Raw genomic sequence first — 23,749 nt, forward strand, 5'->3', positions numbered from 1 at the left:
TGATTATATACTTCGCTACTAGTTACTTCGGCAATTGTTAATTACGAAGTAATATATGCTAATATACTTCGATAATAAAATTGGCATAGTAAATATTATTTTAGACTTCATAAATTAAAAAAAGTGGGTTTCATATATAATTTTAAGCGAGGATTTACTTCGTAATATGTATTCGATGAAGTAATAAGTGTCAAAATAAAATTTATAATTTTAAATGATGAAGTAATAAGTTTGAACCAATTAAAACATGAGTTAAACCGGTTAATTTTTTCAACCCAACTAATCTCCACGGTACTAAACCCCTAGCTTTATTATGTTTCTCATCCCGACTTTTGTTCCCGACTTCTTTTCTTCGTGACTTTTTCTTCCCGACGCGACATACAGGTTTAGGGTTTAACGCGACGATTTCCTCTTCTGTTCGACGATTTCCTTCTTCATCAACACGACCTGCTAGGTTTCCTTCTTCTTCATCAACCCGATAGGCTAGGGTTGTGTTCTTCAGTGACGCGACAGTGCTAGGGTTGTCACGACAGTGCTAGGGTTGTGCTCGCCGCTCGATTCCACTGTAAGATCCTCTTTTACTAGTATTGTATTTGTTTTCTTCTAGATTGAAACTCTTCTTTTGTTAATCTTCAAGATCTTAGCAATTTGTTGGTGAGATCCTCTTGTCAATCTTCCCAATTTTTCTGATCTTGTGTTTTTCCCTATTCGTGGCAAAAAAAAAAATTGAAAGCTTGTTATTCTATTGTGATGTTTTTCTCTAGAAGTGTTAGGACTTAAAAGATTGTCTTATCTTGATGGTTAAATCCTGTGATCCCAAGTTTATTGCATGAATCAGAAACAAGTTGATCATGGTTCAAACAGAGTGTCTCAAAGAGATGACAGTTTGCATATGATGAAGGATTAAGGTGGATGGTGGGGCTTAGGGTAAATGGCTTGATTAATGCTGTGAGATTAGATGTTGCTTGTCCGTTCGCAGATCCAACTATTTTATATTGCTTTAATTTTGTTTAACATGTGTCACAATAGGATTGACTCTCTATTGATATCTTAAGAAAGTATTTGTTTACTCTGGTGTGCTTTGTTGCTTCACAAGCATTCCTTCCATTGACTTAGTGGATATTTTCCCCATAACATTTCCCCCGTAGATCATGCCCTTTGAAATCTCATTTGTAGAATCCGATGTTATATTAATTCGGTCTTTTCTTGACATCTGCCTTAGCTTCCATGTCGTACCTTCCGTTACTAAAGACCTTGACATTTAGTAATTATTGTATCAATAATATGTTAATAATAGTAATTTCATAAGTATGATATACAATTAAAGTTTAAACCAGTTGAGTTGATAAAATAATAATTCTAAAACCCTTGCAAAAGGAGGGCATTAGACTAAGTCCTGAAATCACCTCAACAGCTTCATGCTTTTGAGTTTCTTCCTTCACATCATGTTCATAGCTATTCTCTATCATCTTATCTGTGGATTTTAGCATCCAATCCAACCCTAATTCCTTCCTTACAATCTCTTCATTGTTCTGATGAATTAGGTCTCTTTCACTATCATTGTTAGACACGTCCACTGCTGAGCAGCAATAAATCAATAAAAAAAAAAAATCAATTAAGTCCATAACTCTACATCCCAAAAACTATATAAATCGATTGTGCAAAATAATAATAATAATAATAATAATAATAATAATAATAATAATAATAATAAGTTTAAGAAAAAAGGACAAAGTTCTATTTGATAAACTACCTCTTTGAATTGTCTCTTCTTAATTCTTGCATTAGGATTTATAAATTAAAATTCCATAGGTTTTACATTTTGAACTACATGTAGTTTTAACTTTTGTTTATTCACTTTAATATCTTTTAATTTTGACCTATTTGTTTGTAGATTTTGCTTGATTTAAATGGATAAATCTTGGATATACTTGGATAGAAGGTCCAAACAGTATGAGGAGGGTGTGGAACAGTTCATTAGATATTGTTTACAGAATCCTAATATTGACTCCAATGATATTCATTGTCCTTGTTGCAAATGTATCAATCTTAAAAAAGGATCAGTGAAGTCCATTTCAGAGCATCTTTATTTCCATGGTTTTAGTCAAAATTATGTGAATTGGATTTGGCATGGTGAGCTCGCCAAAGATGATAAAGTAAAACAGAGTGTCAACCAGGAGACAATTAATAATGATTATGACAATTTTGAAACCGCTCATATGTGTGAGGCAGCCTATGATAACTATACAGAAAACCCTGAAGAATTTATGAAATTTTTAGAGGAATCAGAGAAGCCACTGTACAAGGGATGTCAACGTTACACAAAATTGAGTGCACTTGTGAAATTGTACAATACCAAAGCAAGGCATGGAATGAGTGATGCTTTATTTTCAGATTTACTATTGGATTTTGGGGATATGTTGCCAAATAATCACAATCTACCGTCCTCAATGTATGATGTAAAAAAGACGTTGAGTTGTTTGTCGTTGACTCATGAAAAGATTCATGCTTGTTCAAATGATTGCATTCTTTATAGGAAGCAATATAAAAGCTGCGTAAGCTGCCCTAAATGTGGCTTGTCACAGTGGAAGATAACCAAAAACAAGGTTGAGAAGAAAGGTGTTCCTGCTAAGGTGGTTTGGTATTTCCCTCCCATACCAAGATTTAAGCGCATGTTTAAATCTTTAGATACCTCAAGAAATTTAACATGACATGCAGATTCTACAAGAGTTGTTGGTCAGTTATGTCATCCAGTTGATTCACCATCGTGGAAGTTGGTGGATCATATGTGGCCCGACTTTGAAAGTGAGCCAAGAAATCTTCGTCTAGCACTTGCAGCTGATGGCATTAATCCTCATAGCAACCTTAGTAGTCGGTACAGCTGTTGGCCAATTATGTTGGTTAACTATAATTTACCTCCCAATATGTGCATGAAGAGGAAATACATTATGCTAACTATGCTCATTTCAGGGCCTAAGCAGCCTGGAAACGATATTGATGTCTATCTGGAGGTGTTAGTTGAAGATTTGCAACAATTGTGGGCAGGAGTTGATGGAGTCTATGATGCTTATCGAAGGGAGTTCTTCACTCTTAAAGGAGTCTTATTATGGACTATCAATGATTTTCCTGCCTACGGTAACCTTAGTAGATGTACTACACATGGTTATTATGCATGTCCAGTATGTGGAGAAGATACTTATGCAAGGCACTTGGAAAATGGGAAGAAAATGTCATTTGCGGGCCATAGACGATTCCTATCACGGTTTCATCCCTATCGTAGGCAAATGAAGGAGTTTAATGGCATGGAAGAACTTGGAGAAGCAACTAGACCATTATCTGGGATTAAGTTGTTTGAGAAACTTTCTGACATAAGGTGTGAGTTTGGAAAGAAGATAAGTGTGAGAGGGAAAAAAAAGCATGCAAAGGCTAATAAGTTAGAAGTCAATATAGAAGAAAATGATCTAGAAGCAATAAATTTCAGAAAATGTTGGAAGAAGAAGTCAATCTTTTTTAATATTCCTTACTAGAAACACTTGCATGTAAGACATTGTCTTGATGTTATGCACATTGAGAAAAATGTATTTGAATCCCTCATTAATACTTTGATGAATGTTAAAGGAAAAACCAAGGATAATGTGGCAGCTAGGTTGGACATGGTTGAGATGGGAATTAGACCTGAATTAACACCTATAGTTAGGGAGAAGAGAACATATCTTCCTTTTGCTGCGTGCTCATTCACAAAAAAAGAAAAGTTACAAGTGTGCAAGTCGTTAAAGGATATAAAAGTTCCAGAAGGTTTCTCTTCAAACATGAATAATATTGTGTGCATGGATCAGCTGAAGTTGACTAGCTTGAAATCCCATGATTGCCATGTTTTAATGCAACATTTCTTGCCAATAGTTATACGTGATGCGCTGCCAAAACATGTTAGATATGCCATCATAAGATTATGCTTTTTCTTCAAAGATATTTGTTGCAAAGTTATAGATTTAGGCAAGTTAGATAAGTTGCAATTTGACTTGGTTGTTACACTATGCTTATTGGAGCAATATTTCCCCCCATCTTTCTTCGATATCATGCTTCACTTAACTGTCCATCTTGTTCGAGAAGTCCGATTATGTGGACCAGTTTACTTTAGATGGATGTATCCATTTGAAAGATGCATGAAGGTGCTTAAGAGTTATGTAGGCAGTCGAAAACATCCTGAAGGTTGCATTGTTCAGAGATATTTAGCAGAAGAAGCAATTGAATTTTGTTCAGAATACCTCAATGACGTTGATCCTATTGGAGTTCCTCAATCAATTCGAGACCCGAAAGCAAATGGTTCTGGCTTCCAAGCATGCATCACACCAATTTTAGTGCAACAAGTTGATCTGCAACAAGCACATTTGACTGTGCTAGAAAATATGGAAGAAGTATCTTGCTATATAATGTAAGTGTGTTGTATTATTTATAATTTTGCATACATAAATGAGATTATATAATGTCTCACTTAAATTTACATATTAATACTTCTACAGTGAACATAAAACTTTTTTGAAATCAATGTTTCCCAAAAAAGAGAAAGATGAAAGGTGGATACAAGATGCTCACAACAAGAGGTTTATTGATTGGTTTCGTGCAAAGGTGGGTATTAGATTCATCAAGTTTTTAATATCATTTGTGCTAAACAACTTATATCTACTATTTTTAATCACCATATTCAAATTGAATACATGTTAGGTGGCTGCTGAAATTGACAGTTGTAATGGTGGAACAACATCGACATTAACATGGTTGGCCCATGGACCGCGTGCACAAATCATTAAGTATAATAGTTATGTGATCAATGGTAATTTATACCAAACAAAGGCGCGAGATGATGACAGAGTTTGCCAAAACAGTGGGGTTTCTTTAGTTGCCAACACTATGCTTGTATGTAGTGCTAAAGATAAGAATCCCTTGCTAGCTGATGTGTCTTTCTATGGAGTGATTGAAGAAATATGGGAATTAGACTATCATCAATTTCAAGTTCCTCTTTTCAAATGTGCGTGGGTTGCAAATGACAAAGGAATAATCAACAATGATGAATGTGGCCTCACCTTAGTCAACTTAAACAAACGAGGACACAAGAATGACGAATTTGTGCTTGCAAGTCAAGTCAACCAAGTCTTTTATATTGATGACCCATTAACAAAGGGGTGGTCAATTGTGCTTCCAGTTCCAAATAGATGTTATGAGGGAGATGCTGATGACAATTGGAGCAGTATTCCTGATTCTAGGCCAATTGATGATGTTGATACTCATTGCATTCCTGCACATGAAAGATATATTAGATCAGAAATTGAGGGTGTTTGGGTCACAAAAAAGAAAAAATGATGTTTTAAATTTTTGTGTAATGTTTATGTTATGAACATAAAGGAATGCTTTATGCACTTTAAAAAATTATGTTATGCAATTGTATGTTATGTTTGTACTTGTGTTGCTATTTATTTATATTTTTGCTATTATGATTATATATGTCATGTTTATGTTATTGTACCAATTTTAATAGTGGTTTCATTGATGTTCTTATGCAGATAATACTCGATGGGTCGTAAAAAACAAGTAGTAGCAGTTGAGGAGATACATGGAGTAGTTGATGCTGAGCTACATGGTGTAGCTGATACAGAGGTACATGAAGTTACTGATAGAGAAGAACATTCTGTCGATGTGCAGAAGAACAAACGAGGTCCTACATCAATGTGTAAACTTACTGCAGCTGCAAGATGGGGGAAAAAAGCGAAGATTGATTATGATGACATGGGCCGACCATTATACAATGCAAATGGAAAGGCATTACAATCGTATATTGGCTCTGTTGCTAGAACCATGGTGCCAATCAACATAAAGTCTTGGCCTACTGTCCCAGAAAATATAAAACAAAAATTGTGGGAAGAGATTTCGGTAAGATTAATAAATACATACAATCTCAAATCAAGTTAGCTTTCAACTCTCTGCTGTCATGTAGCGAAGAATGTTTTATTTAATCTAGTTAGTGAAGAATGTTTTATTTAATCCATTCTTGTCATATAGCTATCATTGTTTTATTTAATCAATTCTTGTCATATTAGTTGTATAATTATCCAGCTTGTATGTCTATTATTTTTTTTATTTCTATTAAACTTCTCTATTAATAGTATTAACTAATTTTTTGTGTTGCAGAATGTGTTCGAATTAACACCACAAAGTGAGACTGCTGTGATGAATTCAGCATCTCAAAAGTGGCGAGATTTTAAAAATAAACTCACTAGCAGATTTGTTTGGCCAAATAAAGACAATCCTGAAAAATTGAGTTCTCCACCTAGTCAATATCAGATCCCAAAAGCAGTTTGGAAAGCATTTGTAGATGAGAGACTTCATCCATCATGGGAGGTACGTACTCATGGTGTTAGGGAAAGCATACGTAATGGTGTTAAGGATTGTAGCAACTTTTTTACAGTATAGTGTTGTTTGTTCGTTTGCATTTGCAAGTTCAAAATCCTGCATTTACTGCATTTACTGGAGAACCAACTTCTGGAATTTACTGCATTTACTGGAGAAGAAAATCCTGCATTTGTTGATTTGCATTTGTTGAAAGCATACGTATTTGTTGATTTGCATATATTACAAAGTTTATCCATCTGTAATCCATCTGATTTACTGCATTTACTGGAGAAGAAAATCCTGCATTTACTGCATTTGTTGATTTGCATTTGTTGAAAGCATACGTATTTGTTGATCTGCATTGTGTCTCTCTTAAATTGGTATTTTGGCAGCTACAATTAGTGTTAATTTCTGGAATTTTTGGTAGCTTAGAAGGGGCTGCCTTCCCTTCCCAATCCAACTTCACATTTCTCCCTTCACCGTTCCTTTTCTTATGGAATTTCTGGAATTTTTGGTAGCTTAGAAGGGGCTGGAATTTTCTCATGTGTTTTCATGAAGGTCCTTACTTCATAGTATAAGTTCCTTCAGTTCCTTACTTCAGATTGTAATTAAGTTCCTTACTTCATGTTTTATACTTTGTTTGCAGCAAGTAAGTTTGCCTATTACTTCTAATTGTAGCAACTCTTCGGATTGCAGCAACTCATGGTTAAAGTTTGTTTGTTTGAAATGTTTGTTTGCTTACACCTGCAAACAAACATTATAGTATAGTATGTTTGTTTGCTTACATTATAGTATAGTATGTTTGTTTGAAATGTTTGTTTGCTTATAGTATATTATGTTTGTTTGCTTACAGTAATATTTATTCATTTGCATTTGCAATTCTTTGGAATATAGATTGTTTGCTTACAAGTTTATATATATATATATATATATCTTTTGCATATGAATGTATCTTCAATGTAGGTTATTCATAAAAAGCAAAAAGAACGAACGATGCATTATAAATACCATCACAGACTGTCTCGCAAGGGTTACATCGGGTTAGAGGCTGAATTGGTAAGCTTCGAAACATTGTATTTGTCATTTTCAAGCAAGTATTTAATATTATGTAACTAATCATTTTTGGAATTATAGAGGGAGAAAAAATTAATTGCTGAAAATGAGGAAGTTGATAGATCAATACTTTGGCGTAAAGCTCGCGAGGACAAATCTGGTAACATAACAAATATGGAAATAGCAGAAGTCGCTGAAAAAATTATAAATATTTTTTTTAATCTAATTTTCATATTGTCTTGCTAAATAATATTCGAATTTTTGGATTGATATGTTACAATCTCATATTGTAGGATGACTTGTTGGAAAAGAAAGTCAAAGGAGAGTTCAAATCTTCTGGGATGAATGATGTGTTAACTACTGCCTTAGGAAATCCAGAACACTATGGACGGGTTAGAGGCATGGGAGGATGTGTAAAACCTCAACTCTACTTTAAAACTGAAAGAAAGAAAAGGGAATCAGTCCCAAAGGATTCGATCGATAACTTCAAAGAGCAATCAGAGGAGAATAAGAGCTTGAAGGCTGAAGTAGAGAAATTAAAGGCTCAACTTGCTCAGGTCATTGATAATCAAACTTGTGAGGTTGTGATATCAAACAAGTCCTCAAACATGAACGACCCAAGATGGAGAGATGATGTGGAGGTTTATGAATATGGCACTTCAAACTTGGAGGTTCTATAATTCTTAATTTTATGTCAAAGTTATTTTTCTTTCAAATTCAGATATTTATATACAATTTCTTATTGTTCTTAAAGGGGAAAAAATGTAACTTGGCTGTCAAGCAACGTGAAAATGTGGTGGCATATGGTACAATACTATCAGAAGGAGGCCCAAATATACTGATTCATCATGTTCCACTTGGGGAAGGGAATTTCAAGGTATCTATTGATGTTGTCTTAGATGAAGAAGCAGAGCTTCCAATCCCAATTCAGTCTGGACCAACAATCGTCAATGATGCTGTTGGAACAATTGTTGCTTGGCCTAAAGAGTTGGTAATTTTTCCAACGAAGAAGGTACTTTCAATTTTCTTGAAAAGTTGGTATTGGAAAAAACCTTAATCATTTGAATACTCATTTGAATATTTTAACATATTGCAGAAGAATGTACAACATCAATCATTTGCTCCTTCGGATGTTCATGGTGATCAGGACAAGTACAAGGAAATTGAGAAAACTTTACCGATGGCATGCAAGTATATCCACTCGTATGTTATCAGATTGATGCCTAAAGATGAGAGCATACACATAGAATTTGATGAAGCTATGTTTGGACGTCCTAAAAGTGTATGGTTGCTAAGAGAAGATATCTTACACTTTATGGAGATGAAAGAGATAGGTGCCAGACACATTTTGATTTACATGGGGTATGTTATGTGTTAAATACAATATTTGTTCACATGCTTTGCTTTGTTCACAATATTTGTTCACATGCTTTGCTTTGTTCACAATATTTGTTCACATGCTTTTGTTTTGGTTTACATGGGGTATATTTAGATTTTTCATTACTTTGCCATTACCTTGCAATTAATACCTTGCAGTTACCTTTCAAATACATGAAGAAAGAAAATAGAGCTGAGTATGTGTCATTTGTGGATCCTGGTCACATACCTACATGCGGTGTGGGTGAAGAAGGTAGTAAATTATCACAACATATTGCTGCTCAGTTGGGAGCATCGAACAGAGATAACATATGCTTCATCCCATATAACACTGGGTAAGATTTTAATTATTTATTTTTTTTTTGCAGGTACCATTGGATCTTGACTATAATTAATGAAGATAAGAATATGATATATTTATTGGACTCTTTGAGTAACAGGAACCGAGATCATGCTTGGCAAACTATTGTGACCAAGTAAGTCATAACTTATGCTAATTTTGAATGCATTCAATTCATTATAGGTTAAAAAACTAATTTTCTATTTTTACAATGTAGTGGGGTCAAGATATACAATGCATCAAGGGGTATTTCAAAAGGACCAGGTTTTAAACAATTGACAGTATGTATTGTGACTATGTATTTAGACATCAATTAATAATTCTTATTATTTGGATTGTGACTTCTTGCATTACATTTTCAATTTCATTAGGGTAATCTTAAACAAAATGGTGGTGTTGAATGTGGATATTGTGTGATGCGGTACATGAAAGAGATAGTCTTAGATGAATATCCACAATTGGAGAGAAAGGTGAATTTCTTCTTTATGAAATATTTTCTTTATAAAATATTAAGTTATATTTCATTGATCCTCAAATTTTTGTTAATGATTCAGTTTGCAGCATCAAAAAACAAACAGTATTACAATCAATCTCAGTATGATGAAGTCATAAGTGAATGGAGCGAATTTGTCTATTTCTATGTGGGTGCCTAAGTGTAGGCTATGATATAAAGTTTAGATTGTATTTAGAGATTTATGGATACAAAAGTTTTTGGGTTATGCTTAAACATTTCTTTTATGAATACACTTTTGAATTGTATTTGACAGATATTTGTGATATATTTGTTCAATTTTGGTGATGAAAATTATTGTGTTATAGCAAAATATTATGATATACACTTTTGTCAATTAAATTTGTATTGTAGTAAAATATAGTCAACTACTTCGATACTATAAATAAAAATGATGAAGTAATACAATACATAAGACTTCGGTATATTTAAATATTGTCGTAGTTAAAGAAACTATTTACTTTGTCACTGATTAAAATTGTTGAAGTCGTTTGTATGTATTACTGCGTTAATGTAAATTGTTGAAGTGTAGTAAAATATGCTTTCCTACTTCCATACTACGATGAAGTATTACAATAACAATTACTTCGATCCAGCTAAAATATGCAGAAGTAATATTAACTATTTACTACACCATAATATAAACAATTATGAAGTCATAACTTCTTTAAACTTCGCTAGACAATGTTACCTCTGCAGTAATATATCATCAACTACTTCGGTAATTTTACGTGTCTTGATGAAGTAATAAAGGTTTTTTTACTTCGAAACCGGTCCGATTTTGAACCAGTTTTGAACCGGTGATAGACTTCGGTAATCATGTGCCGAAGTAAAAAAATAACCCTTTTACTTCACGTGCGTCTACTTCGGTAAATATCTACCTATTACTTCGGATAATATCCGAAGTCTATTATCGATTTTCACATAGTGATCCCAGTGCATATAGTTTAATGAGTATAGATGATGATCTTCCACATGCTGTTAACAAAAGAAACATCAATTAGCCTATAAGTCGAAAGTAAAGAATTATGCATTTGCAATGTACAAATTTATTAGATGCCAATTCTAAGGCAAGTTTATTAGATGCCCATTCTATGGCAGCCTCATGCCACATGTAAGCTATGGATTTGCTGAGTGTGTGATCTGAGAAATACCATCTTACCCAACAAAAGGAGGAAAAGCACATTCCAACATACAACCATGGCACTAGAACACCAGAAATGTCTCCACTTTCAAAATATAAAACAGATCCCGGAAGCCGAGGGAAGTTATTTAAATTCCATCCAGAACTCATATACTGATCCCCTAGTGTTTATACCTTCGCAGAGGATAACTCTTTGGGAAAGCCACTACTGAAAACCCCAGTGTCAAAATCAACACCATAAAGAACCTAAACAGCCAAAGTCGGCATATGAGTTAGAGTTCTACCTGGCTGCAGGTTTTGGTCGAAACCAATATATGAATAAAGTTTCTAATATTAAGGTATGGAAACAACAAAGGTTCAAGGAAAGAAGAAAGTGGATACAACACATCAAAGTTGTGAAGCCAAATTGTGAAATAAATCAACGGATGAAAATGTATTATGATTATGTATGTTTGCATAGGAAATAGGCCAATGAAGGACAGAACCAAGATACAAAACTAAGTTTATGCCAATGCCATTGAAAGCAATACCTTCCAGGAACGAAAATGCTGCAACATCAACATAGCATATTACTAATGTTCAAGTATTTAGGAATATATGATTGTTCAATTAATTTTCATAGGATGTACTACCAGATATTGTTAGTATCCTTGATAAGACAAAGGCTATCACATAAAGTATGAGAAAAATATAATCGATACTTACCTAAGATTATTGGTGATGCCTTGGAGATAGAAGTTACACTTTGTGGCTCATATCTTTCATCGATCTCCTCAGAACCATTGTCTTCAAAATGCCTTGATGATTGGCTCTACAATGAGTGTCCAGGTAACTAGTAAGTAATGAACTAGTATCTCGTTTTGCCAGTCCATACGAGATCATCATACTTCTAGAATCTAGTCACACTAAAAGCACTCCAAATACTATTGCATGATTTTGTTTAACTTTTCAAATATACATAAAGGGAAACAATGATGTAGCTAGGATTGTTCGAGTTAGATCAGTATCGGCAATAGTCTATCTATTAACAAAAGTGCAGACAATGTGAGACCAAACCGAATGTTTGGGACTAAACCGAATATTAGACACAATATTTAAACTAAATCTGGTCTTTTCCGAACCCCTCTCTCTATATATATAATTAAACATGTTACTCCTAATTTAATCATATTCAACAAAAATAAATTAAATACCAACAAAAATAAGTAATAATTTGTATATATAATTTAATTATGTATTCAGGTATTCAGGTAATCCTTCCATTATTCAGGTCAAAAATCAAATCCTCAATCGAGTTCATAAAAAATTGTCATCTCTAGACCTAAATTATGAGAAACTTTACCAGTACAATACCCTTTGCATGAGGGGTCAGGTGATCCTAAATAATAATATTCTTGATCTTATATGAATCTTAATTCATCTTTCACGTAACACTCCACTGGTAATAGAATTTACTAGGGAACTCATTTTCTTTTACCAAAAATCCCACGCAATCAAAACTAAAATCCCACAATCTAAGAACTATGACAAGCTTCTTATGGAAATACAGTAATATTCCAAGTGCAAATGAGCAGATACACTTGATTCCAATATTAGTTGTAACTTCTGGACAAGCAAGCTATATGATCAATTATTTCATTTGGAGATGTACTGTGGGTGGCAGAGCCTTCCTAAGTATCCTGGCACATTCCCACTTTCATCTTGCAAAAAATGAACATTTTGATCTAAATAACTTGGAACCAATTTCCAGCAATAAAATACGGTGCGAGTACTTGAACAGAATCGCCCTGTCAAATAAGGATGAGAAAATGCTACTAGAATAGTAGTATTCCAGAAATGGTTTTTAGGAGCAACCTCAATATTGAGTACTGAGAGCCATGCCAATGCACACAAGGATAAGCAAATCAGAGTGGGATAACCAGGCATTGCATACCTTTCCAATCTGAAGGATTCCTCATCGACAATAACTGGAGGAATATTCCAGGTGCCAAATGCATGACCAGAAGTTAACCCTCTTGAAGGAAAAAAAGAAATGTAAAAGTTACACCAATTAGTATCGATGTTAAATACATTTGTTGGCAGTCTGGTTTGCTCAGTAAAATTGCCTTCTCTTGCCGATACTGATCTAACTCAGACTATAGATGAAGCAAAAGTGCAGGAAAAATATAGAAATTTCAACCATGGAATGGACTTATTAACCCTAGATGGCAAAGGGTTCTTAGGAGCCCACTAGCGAATTTACCAACATATAAGAACAAGTAAAAAAATTAAATTCAAGTTTCTTCAGAGGTCGGAACAAGATTTAATTGCTAAATTGCCATCTTTATTCATGATCAGCATGAACAAAACGACAATGAAAAAAGCGGTAGGAAAGGAGATCTGAGAGCCACCTTATCCAGCAGAGGACTTCTTTCGCCACTTTCCAAAGAAACTCCATCATCGTTCTCCATGGATTTGAAGCTAGCCAAGGAGGATGGTTAAAGCCCCTCCACCGGGATTTTTCATCATCATCCTCTGGATCATGGAGCCTCCGTTGCTGATCCCCCCTGGTTGCTCCTACGCTTGTGGCCTCCGTTGCCCATCTCTCTCCCTCCCCGCGACTGGTTCACTACGAGTCGTGAAGGGCGATGAGTTTAGGGCTTAGAGAGGAAAGGAGAAGGGGCAGCAGGTTTAGGGCTTGGAGAGGAAGGAGGAAAAAAACGTGAAGTAGGTGAAGAGATCATAGTTTGAACGAAAATGCTTAGGGATCAAGAAGGTAAAGGGGGCGACAAAAAATTTTGAGGAGAGGGAAAGAAAAAATACGGCGGCAAAAAATTGCGAAGGAAAAAACAATGATATTCAACAACACTTAATAGACAACAGTTTTCAAAAATCATTGTCGTAATCCCCAAAAAAAATACACATAGACAACAGTTTTCAAAAATTGTTGTCGTAGCATTTAAAAACCGTTGTTGTAACAAAAAAAAACATAAATAGACAACGGGTTTTAAAAACCATTGTTGTAAACAAAAAAAATTTCTAAAGACAACGGTTTTAGTTAAATCCGTTGTTAAAAGGTAAAAAGACAACGATTTGGCATAAAACCATTATCGTTTGAGTGTTGTTGAATGAGGATTTTGTTGTAGTGTCAAGATAAACAAATATCAAATTACACTACGACTATTCCAATGGTTTGTTCCTATCCATCTTAGTCGTGAGCTACTATTTATAATTTATAAGAAACTGATAACATGATCTTCTGTGTATGACACCACACACCATGTTATCTATAATATAAATTAATTGAACAACTACATTTAGCATATAAATGTAGACATTTGACCAATGTAATTCTTTATTTAAAATAAATGTTTACAAAAAGCTATGCTTTTAATATACATTCTAACAGTTTGGACTTTGGTTGATCCACCTGAAGGGATCAAACTCATTGGGTGTAAGTGGGTCTTCAAGGTGAAGAATGATATGGATGGGCACATGCATACCTATAAAGGTAGATTTGTAGCTAAAGGATTCAAGCAAATTCATAGTATAGACTATGATGAAACCTTTTCACCAGTTATGATGCTCAAGTCTATTCGGATCATGCTTGCAATTACAGCTTATTATGATTATAAGATCTGGTAGATGAATGTCAAAACTACATTTCTTAATGAAAATCTACACGAGGATATGTACATGACACAACCTGAGGGTTTTGTAGATCCAAAGAATGCTGGAAAGGTTTGTAAGCTGCAAAGATCCATATATTGATTAAAGCAAGCTTCTAGAAGCTGGAATCTTCGATTTGATTATGCGATCAAAATGTTTGGTTTCATTAAAAAATGAAGATGAACCTTGTGTAATAAGGAAAGTTTTCTCTAAGAGAGCAAACCCTCCTCCTCTTTTATATTCTTTGCTAGCGGCTAATAAGGAAAGTTTTAATAAAATTTCCTTTTTATTTGCTATTGTAGATGGTTACAAAAAAGGAAACATTTTCACAAAATTAAAATCTTTCTTTTAAATCATTGTGAATAGCTATAAAAGGAAAGATTATAGCAAAATTTTGTTTTAAACAAAATATTCCTTTTATTCCTATAATGGTTGGTTACAAAAAAGGAAATATTTTAACAAAATTAAAATATTTCTTTTAACCATTATAGATAACTATAAAAAAGAAAAGATTTTAACAAAATTAAAATCTCTCTTTTAACCATTGTAGATAACTATAAAAAAGAAAAGATTTTAACAAAATTAAAATATCTCTTTTAACCATTGTAGAAAGCTATAAAAGGAAAGATTTTAACAAAATTAAAATCTCTCTTTTAACCATTGTAGATAACTATAAAAAAGAAAAGATTTTAACAAAATTAAAATATCTCTTTTAACCATTGTAGAAAGCTATAAAAGGAAAGATTTTAACAAAGTTTTGTTTTAATAAAAACTTCTTCTTTTTCTTCTCATATGTGGTATGGTCGGCCCCTTGCTTAGACACTAAGCAAGGCTTGGCTGACCCACATTTTGGGCACCAAGAAAGGATGTGGTCGACCCCTCATTTGGGTAAGAAGGAAAATCAAAACGGGTGAACGCGAGGCTTTATAGAGGCTACAACAGGGACCAAGAGAATGAATTGGTTTTGACCTCCCGATGAGCTTGAGCTTCCTGTATTCGACCCGAACACCCAACTCAAGTTCATCAATAATAACTCATTCCACTAAAGAGTTATTATTGAACTACCACACCAATCTCATATTACATTATGAGCTCCTTCTTATCATTAGTGCATTAATCTCCCTGTGTTTAAGATATCGAATGTCCATTAATTAAATGAGTTACTGACAACTCACTTAATTAATATTTAGCTCCAAGAGAAGTACCACTCAACTTCATTGTCATGTCGGACTAAATCCACCTGCAGGGTTTACATGACAATCCTTATGAGCTCCTCAGGGGGATATCATCAACCTAGATAACTAGGACACAATTTCCTTCTATAATCAACAATACACCATATAAATATTATTTCCCAACTTATTGGGCCTATTGTTTAATGAATAAATCTCACCCATTGATAAATTAAAGAAATAAATACTAAGTATAAGTGCTTGTTATTATATGTTGAGATTTTCGGGCCGCAAAAACCGCTTTTTGCGTTACGGAAACCCCGATTCCCATGCCACCAGATCCGTGCGAATTTATAAAATTTCATAAAAACTTCGTGTACATGTTTTCTAGCCTAGATCTACAAGGAAGAGACTTATACCTTTGTAGTGAAGCCCTTCGCGTATTCCGCTCGTCCAAGGTTCGCCGGATCTCAAGGTTGTCAAGTGTACAACCCTCTATGTGTATCCACACGAACAAATCGATGGAGAGAACCTCTAAAGATGTGATAGCAACCTTAGAGGATTAGCAATGGTGGAGGAGAGGGAGAGAACAAAGGTGAGAGGAGGAAGAAGAAGGGAGTTACCAAAACAAAATGAAACCCACTCAAGCACTAAAGTGGTCGACCACTTCCAAGAAAGGCTTTTAAACCTCCATGGGATATCAAGAGTCACAACTCTTGATCTCCCTCATGAGGTGACACACACATGTGCTAGCCTTGATGAGGTGGCACATCATCATTGGACCACTTAATACCAAGTCACAAATGAGGTGGCAATGGTCAAGTCAAACTTGACCTTTCGTCTTCCTCTCAAGTCAAGTCAAACTTGACCACTTCTCTCCCATGGTTGATCAAATCTAACCATTGGTTCAAGTCAATTTTAATTTAATGAATCTCTATTCATTGAATTAAATTGGCTCAATGAGTCTAAGTCCAAATTAGACTCATTTAACACATGAACCAAATTGAGTCCAACTCAATTAGTTTACTTTGGATTACTCTTAATCCAATTTGGTTCATCACATGAACCTAATCCTCTTGGTTCATCAAATGAACCTAATCTCCATCTAATTGCCCTTTGTGTGTGACCCTATAGGTTCTTGTAACGTTGGCAATGCTCCTAAATCCTTTTAGAAGCATAAGTAATGAGTGGTATCTAACAACACATCATTACTACCCAAGTTACAAGAATGTGGAGATCCAACATCACCTTGTGACTACTAATTGTGACTCTTCACAATATATTACAATGTCCTTCTATCCTAGACATCTAGATTGATCAATGTGAGACATAGACCGTGTCATCCTCTAATCAATCTAAAACTTGAACTCCAAGTAGACTCACTCAATCAAATGAGCTCAACATCTCATATTGACTCATTTGGACATGGCCATGCACTTAGTGGTCTCACTCTATCATGAATAATGATGTCACTCCCATCATATAGGAGGGATAGATCCCATCTACATCACTCACATCCCTCCGCATAATTCGTTACATACCTAGTAATCTCCTTTATAGTCCACCCAGTTACGGGCGACATTTGACGAAGCCAAAGTATGTAACTCCTTATGTAGGGAACCATGATGACTTCAGGTCCAAGAACTAATAGTCATACTAATAGCCACATGAGAAAGTATATGACACTCATATAATGATCCATGATACTTTCTCATGGCGGGTCATTCAGTATACATTCTCCAATGCATACCCATGTATCAACCTGATATCTCCATATCCATGACTTGTGAGATCAAGTCATCGAGTTGACCTACATTCTAGTCTCGTCGTATTAAAATTGTTCCTGAATGTTAATACTTGACTAGGAATGATTAAGAGTAGTGTTCCCTATATCATCTCACTATCGATTCAACTAATCGATTGATATAGGTAAGAACCTTCTACTCAAGGATGCTATTATACTTAGTTATTTGGCACCAATACAAGTAAGCATAATAACCATAAAAAATGCCTTTATATACCTAAGAATATGATACAACGAGTCCATACAATAATCATCAAATGATTGGATCTAGGGCTCTAACTAACAATCTCCCAGTAGCACTAGTGCCAATCAGTATAGGCTCTGAGGCGTAATGATCTAGTGTGACCTGTTGGTTGCTACTCGGAAAACCTAGAGGTTCCACTGTACAAAAATTTTGTACAAAGGTCTGAACCTTTTCCTAGCTACCATGTGTTCTTTTAAATTAAATTTTGGATCGCCTGCAGAACTTAACACGTTTGATCCAAAACTTAATCTATTTGTTCTTTTAGGTTTTGACTTGGATCTCCTGCGGAACTTAACACGTTCAACCCAAATCACCTTAAGTTATTAATTCCATTAAATATTAATTTCCATAATTGGTTCCCAGTACTGACATGGCGAGGCACATGGCCTTCTTGGATATGGGAGCAACCACCACCGACTAGACAAAACCTTTTATAGAAATCTAATATTTAATTTCCTAAAATAACTTTAGGTTAACCGAAAAGAACAATCAAATCACAAGGAAAAAAAAAAACAAAAGAACACAACTTCGAAAAACATATTCGAAATACTAGAATCGTAAGCCTCTTGTATTTGGTATTATTTCCAAAAATAACTAGTATGATGCGGAAAGGCAAAATACTAGTTATACCTTTTAGAAAGACCTCTTGATCTTCTACCGTATTCCTCTTCTAAACTCGGACGTTATGTGGGCAACGATCTTCCGAGATGAGAACCACCAAGCACCTTCTTCTTCCTTCTAGGTTTCGGCCACCAAAATTCTCCAAGAGAAGTAGAGGTCCGGCCACCACCACCAAGCTCCAAGGGATGCAAGAAATAAAACCTCCTTTCTCTCTTTCTTCTCCTAGCTAGAACCGGCCACCATCAAGAGCTCCAAGAGGGATTGCCGCCGGCCACAAGAAGAAGAGAAGAGGAAGAAGCTAGGGCCGGCCACCAAGGAGGAAAAGAGAGGAAGAATAGAATAGAGTTGTTAAACCATGAAGGCACCTCTACCCCCTCTTTTATAATCCTTGGTCTTGGCAAATAAGGAAAATTTAATAAAAACTTCCTTAATTCTTTTGCCATTAAAAAGGAAAATTTATTTAATTAAAACAATTTTCTCTTTTAAATTTTCAATGGCCGGCCACTCTTCTCCCCAAAACAAGGAAATTTTAAATTAATTAAAACTTCCTAAATTGTCTCAGAAATTTATAAAAAATTTCTAACAATTTTTATCCCTTCATGATTGGTTTATAAAAAAGAAATTTAATAAATTAAAATCTTTCTTTTAAACATGTGGATAAAAAGAAAGTTATCTCTATAAATTAAAATCTCTTTTAATCTACAAATAAGGAAAGATATCAAATCTTTTCATAATCTTTTGTAGAGACTTATAAAAAGAGAATATTTAATTTAAACTCTCTTTTAAATCATGAACATGATTAAAAAGGAAAGTTTTCTTAAAATTTAAAATCCTCCTTTAATCAACAAATAAGGAAAGATTTCAAATTTTAAACTTTCTTTTAAACATGTAAATGATTTACAAATAAGGAAAGTTTTTACCAGAAATTAAAACCATCCTTTTAATCTACAAATAAGGAAAGAGATTAATCTCTTCTCTTATTCTTTTGTAGAAAGTTATAAAAGGAAATTTTTAATTTTTAAACTCTCTTTTTAAATCCTTGATATCCACATAAGAAATAATTTTAATAAAAATCTCTTTTAATATTCTAGTGGTCGGCCACCTAAGCTTGGGACCCAAGCTTTGGCCGGCCACCTACATGGCTCATCCATTTGGTCTTGGCCGGCCCTAGCTTGGGTTCCAAGCTAGCTTGGCCGACCCCATTGGATGGGTAAGAAGGTGGGTATGCGGTGGGTATAAATCTCTATATACTAGAGGCTACGATATGGACCGAGAGGAGGAATTGGTTTTGGTCTCCCGATGAAATTAAGCATCCCGTGTTCGCCCCGAACACACAACTTAATTTCATCAATAATAATTCATTCCACTAAAGAACTATTATTGAACTACCGCACCAATCCCAAATTACATTTTTGGGCTCCTTCTTATTATGAGTATGTTAGTCTCCCTGTGTTTAAGATATCGAATGTCCATTAATTAAGTTACTGACAACTCACTTAATTAATATCTAGCTCCAAGAGTAGTACCACTCAACTTCATCATCATGTCGGACTAAGTCCACCTGCAGGGTTTAACATGACAATCCTTATGAGCTCCTCTTGGGGGCATTCTCAACCTAGATCACTAGGACACAGTTTCCTTCTATAATCAACAACACACACTATAAGTGATATCATTTTCCAACTTATCGGGCTTATTGATTCATCAAACTAAATCTCACCCATTGATAAATTAAAGAAATAAATATCAAATATATGTGCTTGTTATTATATTAGGATTAAGAGCACACACTTCCATAATAACTGAGGTCTTTGTTTCTTTATAAAGTCAGTATAAAAGAAACGACCTCTAATGGTCCTACTCAATACACTCTAAGTGTACTAGTGTAATTATATAGTTAAGATAAACTAATACCTAATTACACTACGACCTTCCAATGGTTTGTTCCTTTCCATTATGGTCGTGAGCTACTGTTTATAATTTATAAGGTACTGATAATATGATCTTCTGTGTGTGACACCACACACCATGTTATCTACAATATAAATTAATTGAACAACTACATTTATCATAAATGTAAACATTTGACCAATGTGATTCTTATTTCTAGATAAATGTTTATACCAAAAGCTAGGCTTTTAGTATACACTCTAACAATCTCCCACTTATACTAAAAGACTAAGTTGCCATATCTGCTGCCATACATCTGATTCCTAGCTCTTCAACATGTTCATCAAAAGCTCTTGCCTTAAGGACCTCAGTGAAAGGATCTATAGGTCATCACCTGATGCAATCTAGGCGGCAACAACTTCTCCTCGTTTATACGATTTCTCGTATTGGGTGGTACTTGCGCTCTATTGTGTTTACTTGCCTTATAGACTTATGGTTTCTTCGAGTTTGCTACTGCACCAACATTATTACAATAAATTGTAATAATCTTTGGACAAACCAGAAATCATATCTAAGTCTATCTTGAGGTTATTGAGTCATTCAGCTTTTATGGCTACCTCAGAGGCTTGCCATATACTAAGCTTCTATGGCGGAGTCCAGAAAAACACCTATGCTTATCACTCTTCCATAGTTATGACTTTACCTCCTAAAGTAAACACAAAACCCCGAGGTTGACTTATTATTGTCCCTATCCGATTGGAAGTCAAAATCCATGCAACTCACAAGGACTAAATTAACTGCCTTGTAAGCTAGCATATAATCTCTAGTGCCTCTAAGGTACTATATGCTTTACTGCAGTCTACTATCCTTGTCCAGGGTTACTTTGATATCTGCTAACTATGCCCTTGGCAAAACAGATTTCTGATCTCGTGCATAGCATATATTAGGCTTCCGACAGCCGAAGCACAAAGAACTGCCTTTATTTCCTTTATCTCCTTTGATGTCTACAGAGACATATCTTTAGATAAAGTAACTCCATCCTAAAAAGGTAAGAAACCTTTCTTGGAGTTTTGCATGCTTAAAATGAGCAAGGATTTTTCCGATGTATGAAGCTTGGGATAAGTAAAATATTCTTTTCTTGCGATCCCTTATTACTTTGATCTCAAGAATATATACATTCTCCCAAGTACTTTATATCGAATTGTTTGAACAACCATACCCTTACTTCTGACAACATTTTGATATTGTTTCCAACTACCAAAAATGTTATCTACGTATAGTACAAGAAATACCACCACGTTTCCATCACATCTTTTGTATACACAAGACTTATCCGGTTACTAAATCCATAGATCTGGATTACTTTGATAAACCGGATGTTCCAAGACCTTGAAACTTTGCCTTAGTCCATAGACTGATTGAGCTTACACAAGATGCTCTTAGCCCTCTGCAATGAACCCTTCTGGTTGCTTTATATGGATGCTTTCTTCAAGACTCCCATTAAGGAATGCTGTCTTGACATCCACTTGCCAAATAGATAAAAGAATCCGGATAGATTTTAGCATGGCTACCAGTGAAAAAAAAATTTCCTTTTTCATCAAGCCTTGCTTTGAAGGTTTCTACCTTCCTGTCTATCATTCTTTTCCTATTATAGACCTTTTACACCCAAAGGCTTTTACACCACTTGGTGGTTTTACAAGCTTCCAGATTTTATTAGAATACATATATTCTAATTCTATTATTCATTACTCTTTGCCAAGATGCTGCATATTTATCTTGGAGTGCTTCGTCATATGTCTGGAGATCAGGTTCATGTCCTTCAGGGATCAAGTCCAAAATACTCTCCCAAAACATGAATCTTTTAAGGTTGCTTAACAACCCTCCCACTACGACAAGACATTTTCTGCAATTGTGTATCATTTGTGATACATGTTGCAGTTTTTCTTGTGGTATCTCATCTTGTACAGTTGGTACTAGATTAGACGTGTCTTTTATTATTTCCTTAAGAACAAATTTACTTATGAGCACGTGGTTCATTATATAGTCCTTTTCTAAAAAACAGTCATTGATGTTAACAATGACCTTCTGATTTTTAAGACTATAAACCAACTTTTGTTTATCTAGGATAACTTACAAACAAGTGAACTCCTATCCAACTTATCATTATCTCTCATATGTGCTGGATTACCCGAATCCGAATATGCTTCAAAATAGGCTTACGCCTATTCAGCAACTCTATATGAGTAGAGAGTTATGACTTTGGAAGGTACTACGTTCACTTCCGTTTCCAGAGCATATCCTTAAAACAAATTTGCTAATTTTCTGAATAACTCATCATCTATCTAATTATTCCATAAGAGTCCTATACCTTCTTTCTACTACACCATTCTGTTGGGGTGTACCAGATGCAGTTAGTTGGGATTGAAATCCAACTTCTGATAAGTGACTCCTAAATTCTCCCAAGAGGTACTTGCCACTACGATCTTACCATAGTGACTTTTACTTTAACATTTCTCCGCATCAGCCTTGTACTCTTTGAACTAATCAAAGTACTTAGTCTTGCGGCACATTAAGTAAATTTATTTGTATCTTGAATAGTTGTCTATAAAATAGACAAAATATTCAATACTACCTCTTGTCTGGATAGTCATAGGATCACACAAATCAGAATGAACCAATTTCAACATATCTTTGCATACTCCTTAAAAGCTTCTTGGTTATTTTCTTTCTAAGTAAGACTCGCAGGTTGGAAAGATTTCCACTACCAATGAACCCAAAAGTTCATCAGCTACCAATGAATCCTACTCAAGTATAACCTAGCTTTTAGATGCCAAAGATATAATTGGTTCTTTTCTGAAGGTTGCTTTCCCTTAAAATTAGAAGATGTGTTACTAATTTCCATTTGTTGCATCGTGGGAGTTATTGGATTATAAATTGTCAACCATCATACCAGAATAGATAACTTCCCTATTTTTCTTGATAACAACTTTGTTATCAAAATAGACACAATATCTATAATAGTTTAGAAACTGAAATCAGGTTCTTTCTAAACTTGGTACGTAAAGACAATTACTTAAAATCCATATTTTATTCTTATCAAAGGATAAACATCTCCCACTGCAACAGCTACCACTTTTACAGTAGTGCCCATGTGGACGGTGATTTACCTTTCATTTAGTTGTCGGGTTTCCTGGAACCCTGAATTGCAGACATGATTAATGGCATCTTGTATCTACACTCCAGGTTCTGGTAGATAATGTAAGACCATTAGATTCGATAGAGGGGGGGGGGTGAATATCGATTCAAAAATCTCGAGTTAAGACGCAGCGGAAAAGTAAAGAAGTAAAGAGATGAACACTGTTGATTTTTACTTCGTTCGGAGCCTGTGACGACTCCTACTCGAAGGCCCGTACTCCTTGAGTACTTTCGTTGGGCAATTCACTAGCAATTCGGATAATTACAATTTACATACAAATATTGCTAATGAAAAGAAAGAAAACAAAGCTAACCGACAAACAATGAATTAAAAATAGAGCCGGAGTGAGTCGTCGGAGCTTTGTG

General features: G+C 34.7%; 2 protein-coding genes across 2 annotated transcripts; one reads left to right on the top strand and one right to left on the bottom strand.

The window, feature by feature from the left end:
- Positions 1-2,219: 2,219 nt before the first annotated feature.
- On the top strand, positions 2,220-5,358 carry LOC122043659. The gene is made up of 6 exons (XM_042604263.1): positions 2,220-2,452; positions 2,537-2,633; positions 2,742-3,373; positions 3,545-4,432; positions 4,521-4,626; positions 4,723-5,358. Exons 1-6 carry the CDS (start codon positions 2,220-2,222, stop codon positions 5,356-5,358), a joined length of 2,592 nt encoding a protein of 863 aa, XP_042460197.1.
- Positions 5,359-11,196: 5,838 nt separating this feature from the next.
- On the bottom strand, positions 11,197-13,302 carry LOC122043660. Its single transcript, XM_042604264.1, has 3 exons — positions 13,200-13,302; positions 11,515-11,620; positions 11,197-11,357 (listed from the first exon to the last, which is right to left on the bottom strand). Exons 1-3 carry the CDS (start codon positions 13,257-13,259, stop codon positions 11,197-11,199), a joined length of 327 nt encoding a protein of 108 aa, XP_042460198.1. The 5' UTR covers positions 13,260-13,302.
- Between the last annotated feature and the right edge of the window lie 10,447 nt (positions 13,303-23,749).

Source organism: Zingiber officinale, chromosome 2A (genome assembly GCF_018446385.1).
Source record: "Zingiber officinale cultivar Zhangliang chromosome 2A, Zo_v1.1, whole genome shotgun sequence".
NCBI lineage: Eukaryota > Viridiplantae > Streptophyta > Magnoliopsida > Zingiberales > Zingiberaceae > Zingiber > Zingiber officinale.